Source organism: Clarias gariepinus, chromosome 18 (genome assembly GCF_024256425.1).
Source record: "Clarias gariepinus isolate MV-2021 ecotype Netherlands chromosome 18, CGAR_prim_01v2, whole genome shotgun sequence".
Classification (NCBI taxonomy): domain Eukaryota; kingdom Metazoa; phylum Chordata; class Actinopteri; order Siluriformes; family Clariidae; genus Clarias; species Clarias gariepinus.
Genome location: NC_071117.1, coordinates 30,347,431 through 30,355,133, shown reverse-complemented (window position 1 = coordinate 30,355,133; position 7,703 = coordinate 30,347,431). Strand labels below are relative to the sequence as shown.

General features: G+C 38.0%; 1 protein-coding gene across 1 annotated transcript; it reads right to left on the bottom strand.

Moving 5' to 3' along the window:
• Positions 1–6,681: 6,681 nt before the first annotated feature.
• Positions 6,682–7,154, bottom strand: LOC128506329 (histone H3). Its single transcript, XM_053476753.1, has one exon. It carries the CDS (start codon positions 7,137–7,139, stop codon positions 6,729–6,731), a length of 411 nt encoding a protein of 136 aa, XP_053332728.1. The 5' UTR covers positions 7,140–7,154; the 3' UTR covers positions 6,682–6,728.
• Between the last annotated feature and the right edge of the window lie 549 nt (positions 7,155–7,703).

The following is a 7,703-nucleotide window of genomic DNA, read 5'->3' as shown; positions in this document are numbered from 1 at the left end:
AGCCAACACCAGTCGAGGCCAGAACTGTCTTCTGGGTAGAAAGAACCAGACACGAGATGCATCCCAAAGAGACACACAGGGGATCCATGTGACGAGATCTCCAACCAGAAGCGGGGCACCAGGATGGGTCAGACAGGTCCGGAGGGCAGAGGGAGTCTGGATCACTGTCAGCTCAGGAACAACAAGTGTAACTCGACAGAGAAAGAGGGAAGGAGAGAGACGGGGAGAGAGGGAAGAGAAAGAGCAGGAGAGAAGAGATAACAGTTAGGTCTGGTCACAGTCATTTAATGTATAATGTAAATGTATATTTACTGTAGAGTGCAAGCAGAGACTCTGGCAGGACTAACTATGACATCATAACTAAAAGGGAGAGCCAGAAGGAAACACAAACATGAGGGTAGGTTTGTAGGTGTAGGTTTCATAATACGCGGTACTGATAAGCAGCCTGCATCCTTTTATCGAAGTAAGCGTGGCGGATTGTAAGACACCAGCAGTTCGCTCAGATACAGCGGTGCGAGACCATTTAATGCTTTATATGTCAGAAGTAGTATTTTAAAATCAATGCAAAATTTCACAGGGAGCCAATGAAGTGAAGATAAGATAGGTGTGATGTGCTCGTATCTTCTGGTTCTAGTGAGGACTCTAGCTGCTGCAGAGGGTGGTGCGTTCAGCTGAACGAATCATGCGCACCGAGCTCCCTGACCTGCACTCGATCTACAGCAAACGGTGCTGGACTAAGGCCAGGAAGATGGTGAAGGACCTCAGCCCTCCCAATAATGGACTGTTCTCTCTGTTGTGGTCTGGGAAGTGATTCCGCTCCCTGAAGACCAATACAGAGAGATTGAGGAGGAGCTTCTTCCCGCAGGCGATAAGGTCTCTCAACCACAACACAATACAGGACTAATATTATCTTTTTTTACATCCAACACTGACTGGGCATTCATGGACACTATGGACACATTCATGCACACTTTTTGCACTATATACTTATACTTTCATTATGGACCACTGCACAAATCACTTCAATAATAAGACACTTTAATAAGTCACTTTATGCTAACAAAAAGAACTAACAATCTTTTCATCTTTTCATCTTTTTCATAATTGATCAAATCTATCAATCTTCTTACATCCATGAACACTATGGACAATTACACGCTCACCTTCCTTCATATATACACTACATGTCGTACGTTTACATCCTGGACCATTGCACAAAGACACTTTAATAACTTTGCACACCTACCTTCACAACTACACTACATTTTACAGTTCTATGTTTACATCCTGGACCAGTGCACAAAGACAATTTAATAACCTCTGCACAAAGTCACTTTGTTCTATGCATATTTGCACACACAGCACAGTATATTTCAATTTGTACAGTATATTTCTATTTTTGCACATCATATTTCTATTTCTATTTTTAATTTTAGTTATATTTTTCCTAGCACATTTCTATTTTTATTTTTAGTTCTATTTTTCCTAGTTTAATTTAATTTTTTATTTAATTTCTATCGTATTTCTTTTATTCATATTTATTTCTCATTTGTAAACTTTAATTCTCTTCTAGGGTCAATGGCAGTCGTATAATGCATTTCACTACATTTCGTACTGTGTATGTTTGTGTATGTGACAAATAAAATTTGAATTTGATTTGCATATTTGCACACCTCAGCCATTTTTACATTACTTATATGGACAAATTTCTGTTTTCCTCTTAATATATTATATATATTTTGTTTTTATTTGTACAGTATATTTTTATTTTATGTTACTTAGCACAGTATATTTTACTAGTTAATTTCATTTTTCTGCAATATATCTTTATTTTTACTTGTACAGTATATTTTCCAGGTAACTTTATTTTCTACCGTATTACCTTTTATTCATATTAATTTCTTATGTTTAAGCTTTTATTTTAATGTCACTGGTAGTCGTGTATGACTGTGTATGTGACAAATAAAATTTGAATTTGATTTGAATTTGTTTTTTAATTTGATTTGCATTCTGGATTGCTGAAGCTTGTTTATGCACCTAGTTGGACAACCAGACAGTAAGGCATTACAATAGTCCAACCTAGAGGTGATAAAAGCATGACTAGTTTTTCTGCATCGTTTAGCGACAATATATTTCTTATCTTCGCAATATTTCTGAGGTGAAAAAATGCTATTCTGGTAATATTATCTACATGTGCTTCAAATGAAAGGCTGGAATTTATAATCACACCAAGGTCTTTTACTGTTGCACTTGATGGAACAGAAAGGCCATCTAAAGTTACAGAGTGATCTAGAATCTTACTTCTAGCTGTATGCGGTCCTATGACTAGAACTTCTGTCTTATCTGGATTAAGCAGAAGGAAGTTTCTTATGTCCTGCACACATTGCTCAACTTTGGTAACCTGGTTTATCTCATCAGGTTTTGCTGAGATATATAACTGTGTGTCGTCAGCATAACAATGAAAACTAATACCATGCTTACGGATTATGTTGCCCAGAGGAAGCATGTAAAGGGAAAAAAGCAATGGGCCTAAAACTGAACTCTGTGGAACAGCAACCTCCACTAGAGAACATTTAGAATAATCACCATTTAAATCTACATACTGATACCGATCGGAGCTAGGAAAGGGCTGTACCCTTGATTCCTACTACATTTTCTAATCTGTGAAGAAGAATAGCGTGATCAGTGGTGTCAAAAGCTGCACTGAGGTCGAATAATACAAGCATGGTTACACAACCTTGATCAGAGGCCAATAGGAGGTCATTTACTACTTTAACGAGTGCTGTCTCTGTGCTGTGATGAGGCCTAAATCCTGACTGATACAGTTCATGTATGCCATTTCTATGTAGATATGAGCATAGCTGCTCTGCTACTATCTTTTCCAGAATCTTAGAGATAAAGGGGAGGTTTGATATCGGCCTGTAATTGGACAGCTGACAGGGGTCGAGGTCAGGTTTCTTAATAATCGGTTTAATAACTGCTAATTTAAAATATTTTGGAACATACCCAATGCTGAGTGAGGAATTAATTATTCTCAACAGGGGTTCTGTTATTGCTGGTACTATCTGTTTAAGAAAATGTGTTGGTACAGGATCTAATATACAGGTTGATGAATTTGCAGAAGAGATGAGTGAAATTAGTTAATTCTCTTCAAGGGGAGTAAAGTATTCTATGTTCTGATCTGACATGGCTAGATTAACATCTGCATCAATTACATTGTTTGGTTTCAAAGCCTCAATTTTATGCCTAATATTTACAATTTTATTATTAAAAAAGTTCATAAAGTCCTCACTATTGCATGATGTTGTTGTGGAGATTTCTGCAGTGGTCTTATTTCTGGTTACTTTGGCTATAGCATTAAATAAAAATTTCTGATTATTTTTGTTATTTTCTATAAGAGTGGAGAGATATGTTGATCTAGCTACACTAAGAGCTTTTCTATAGTTCAGGATGCTCTCCTTCCATGCTATTTAAAAGACTAACAATTTAGTTTAATGCCATTTTTGTTCTAATTTTCGAGCGGCCTGTTTTAAAGAGCGTGTTTGATTGTTATACCAGGGAGCGAATTTCTTATCTTTAATATTTTTTTCTTTTAACTGAAGCTACATTATCTAAGGTATAACGGAGCGTCGACTCTAGATATTCAATCGCCTTATTATAAGTTAGGAACTCTGGGAGATTACTGATAAAACTCTGTGTGGTAGTTGATGTGAATATACGTTTAGTACAGTAGCATGGCACTGTGTGTACTTTATTACTATGACACACTTGAATTGAGACAAGATAGTGATCTGATATAGCTTCAGACAATGGACTTGTAAATAAATTTTTTATACTTATTCCGAAGAATATTATTAAATCTAAAGTGTGACCTGCTTTATGAGTGGGTCCTACTACACACTGATTTACTCCTACTGAGTCCAGTATGGACATAAATGCTGTTCTCAGAGGGTCTTCTGGATTCTCAAAATGAATATTAAAATCTCCAACAATTAACGCCTTGTCTACAGAAACAACTATGTTTGAGAGGAAATCTGCAAATTCACTAAGAAATTCAGAGTACGGCCCTGGAGGTCTGTAAATGACAATTAGTGGAATCGACTGAGCTGACTTAATATTTGTAGCTACACTTATGTTACTATAGAGAACTTCTAATGAATTAAATTTGTGTCCGTGTTTTTGTATAATAGTCAAATTATCATTGTAAATAACTGCAACACCTCCTCCTCTACCAGTTAACCGAGGCTGGTGTATGTAGCTGCATCCGGGAGGACTAGCTTCATTTAGAGCTACATACTCGTCCTGTTCAATCCAGGTTTCTGTTAAACAGAGTATATCAAATTCCTGATCCGTGATAATTTCATTAACGATAACTGCTTTAGATGCAAGAGATCTAATATTTAACAGTCTTAGCTTCAGATCAGAGGTGCCGGCTGCAGATTCAGTGTGATCCACGTTTGTGGTATCTATATTAATTAAATTACTAAAACAGACTTTCTGGGTCTTTCTACATTTTTGCTTAACTCGGGAAACAGACACAGTCTTAATACAGTGAACCCTGGGTGATGACTCTATGCAGCTAGCTTCCCGAGTGGGATGGACACCGTCCCGCCCTAACAGGCCAGTTTTGCCCTCAAAGGTCTTTCAATTGTCTATGAAGCCCACATTGTTTTCGGAGCACCACCTGGACATCCAGCGGTTCAGCGACCATAACCTGCTGTAAGCTATGTTGCCACGTCTCATTGGGATGGGACCAGAGCATACTACTTCATCGGACATCGCCTTCGCTCTGGTGGGCTTCCTCCAGTGGGCTAGCCTAAGCGTTAGCTTTTGCTGAACGAGTATGCCGCCGAGTCATCACCCACTCGCCCCGCTGTGAGGGCTCTAATGCCAGAGTCAGAGGCTGGTTATCTCCACCTGCGGCACCCAGACGGAGTTTAGTTGTTTGGAGCTAAATTCCGTTTGTTGTTCTTAGAAGAAGAAACTCGCGTGTTCTCCAAAAAGGGCAAAAAAAAAACTGGAAAAAAGACGAAGCCAAATAGTATGTAGATGTAAAAACTAGTTGCTATTAATTTTATTATTGTATAAACAAAAAAGCAATATAATTAAACGCTAATACAAACGCGAAAGGTTCGCGGCAACGATACAAAAACAGGAAGTTCTTGTTGCCATAGCTTTTTTTTTGTGACTGACATATTGGGAAATTTGGTCTTCAAAAGTCTTTGTTAGTTTTAATCTTTGCTAGTTTTTAAAAACGGTTATGATGTTGTAAAAGAATCAGTAAGATAGTGGATAGCATCTGGTGGTCTTCATGTATTTTATTAATCTTTAAGCAAAATAAAATGTGTATTCTCCTGTTTTATGCAGATCGCTGTTTTAACTTTGACTAGTTTTGAAAGAATAAAGGTTTTTTTTTGTAATGTCTGTTTTAATTGTCTGAGTATTGTTAGGCCAACTTGTTTTATTAGAAAAACAATCGCTGTAACAAACTACATCAATGGGAGACTTACCTTTTTGAGTCGATAGAAATTTGTCAACCCCAGAGAAGTATAATTAATTGAGCCCACAACCAAAGGTGGGTAGTAATAAGTTACATTTACTTGAGTAACTTTGTGAACTTACCTTTGTAAGTGGTTTTACTGTATCATACTTTTTGCTTTTACTTGAGTAGATTTGTGGAGAAGAAACGCTACTCTCATTCCGCTACATTCGGCTGCACTCGACTCGACACTTTTCTAACCATTTATTCTACACATGCAGCCGGTAGATCTACCGAATGACTGTTTCACCAATCAGACGCAGTAACAATAACCACATGGAGTCAGACAACATATATATATATATATATATATATATATATATATATATATGAAACAGTATCTCAATGCTTGAGTATCTTTTCACCAAATACTTTTTAACTCATAATTGTGTAATATTTTGAAAGGCTACTTTTTACTTCTACTTAAAGTAATTTTATTTTGATGTACAGCTACTCTTACTTAAGTACATTTTTTGGCTACTCTACCTACAACCAATACTACTTGCATATTTGAATTACAAGTTGAGTTACCTTAAAATCTGGACTGGGGACATGTTACAAGTCGACATCGTCATGTCAGATTCATATTTTTATTATAATTTGGCCAGCAAATTTCTCTAAAAAAGCTTAAAAAAGCTGTCCAAATTGTTACTTGTAATTGTACCTTTTTTTTACGTTGTGGCGGCCTCTTTTTTGTCACAGTGGAGCCTGTGTTGACACTTTCCCTGAGATCAATTCCCTTAAATTTTATGTAAAACCAACTGCCAGAAACGTACAATTAACTCTGTTGTCAAAGCTAGCTTTTTAAATTTTTAAATCCTGGACTGGGTTAAGAACAGTTTAACGCATTATTTAAACCTGGAAGAGAAATGAACCTTAAAATAAAATGAAAGCATGTGTGTGTAAGAGAAAGAGAGTTAGAATTATTTTATATAAAATGAGTTGTTGCTACTTTCTTGCTATTTCATTCTTATTGGGTTTATAACAAGTCTTTATATCAAATGCATGTTCATCAAATGTTTTTGGTCAAACATTATATAGATACATGATTATCGTGTAAGCTTTTCATTGCAGTCAATGTGTACGAAAAAGCGTACAAACCGAACCCTATTAAAAACTTGCCGACTTTTCTGAAACAATGAGGTGGCTCTTAAAAGAGCCTTTGTGTATATTAGACGGAGTATAATGTTTAAGCGCGCTCTCCGCGAATACGGCGGGCCAGCTGAATGTCCTTGGGCATGATGGTCACTCTCTTGGCGTGAATAGCGCACAGGTTGGTGTCTTCGAACAGACCGACCAGATAGGCCTCGCTCGCCTCCTGCAGGGCCATGACAGCCGAGCTCTGAAAACGCAGGTCGGTCTTAAAGTCCTGAGCGATTTCTCTCACCAGACGCTGGAACGGCAGCTTACGGATAAGCAGCTCGGTAGACTTCTGGTAACGGCGAATCTCCCTCAGAGCCACAGTGCCGGGCCTGTAGCGGTGAGGCTTCTTCACACCGCCGGTAGCCGGCGCGCTCTTACGGGCAGCTTTAGTGGCGAGCTGCTTCCTAGGCGCCTTACCGCCGGTGGATTTACGCGCGGTCTGCTTGGTTCTTGCCATCGCTTACGAGCTGCTTATGCTTCTTAAGAAAGAAAAACAGAATGAGGACAACGAGAGAGCGCGGCCTATTTACAGCCTAACGCTCGGCTGCGCTGATTGGGCGTCTTTAAAGCGCCGCCTGTCATTGGTTCCAACGCGTTACGTCACTCCGTAACGTAACGAGGCTCCTCTTTTATTGGCTGCTCTTCTCCCACCGACTCGATTTGAAATTCCCTCATTATCTTTATGCAAAACCGAGCGCGCTGCTTGCGTTTTAAAACAAAATGTACTAATGTTATTTACAAGGTTATACATTGATTTGTACATATACAACATAAAATAATCAAATTTATAGTGCAACGTTAAAACATGGTAGCAAATTTCATACACATTTTATTCTCATTCTCTAAATGTTCTCTAAATCTTTACATTTATTCATTCCATGAAAGTCTCCAGAAAAACATTTCTGCAACACTGTAGCTCAAAATATTACTGTCTGCTCTCCCATAGCCAGTATATAGTGTCGCACACAATTAAACCCTGACTGGAGAACATTGGTTCCACTCTGAAAATACCATTCCGATC

Bases quoted from the DNA above. Each gene is read 5' to 3' on its own strand.
- LOC128506329 (XM_053476753.1), bottom strand. From the start codon at position 7,139: ATGGCAAGAACCAAGCAGACCGCGCGTAAATCCACCGGCGGTAAGGCG.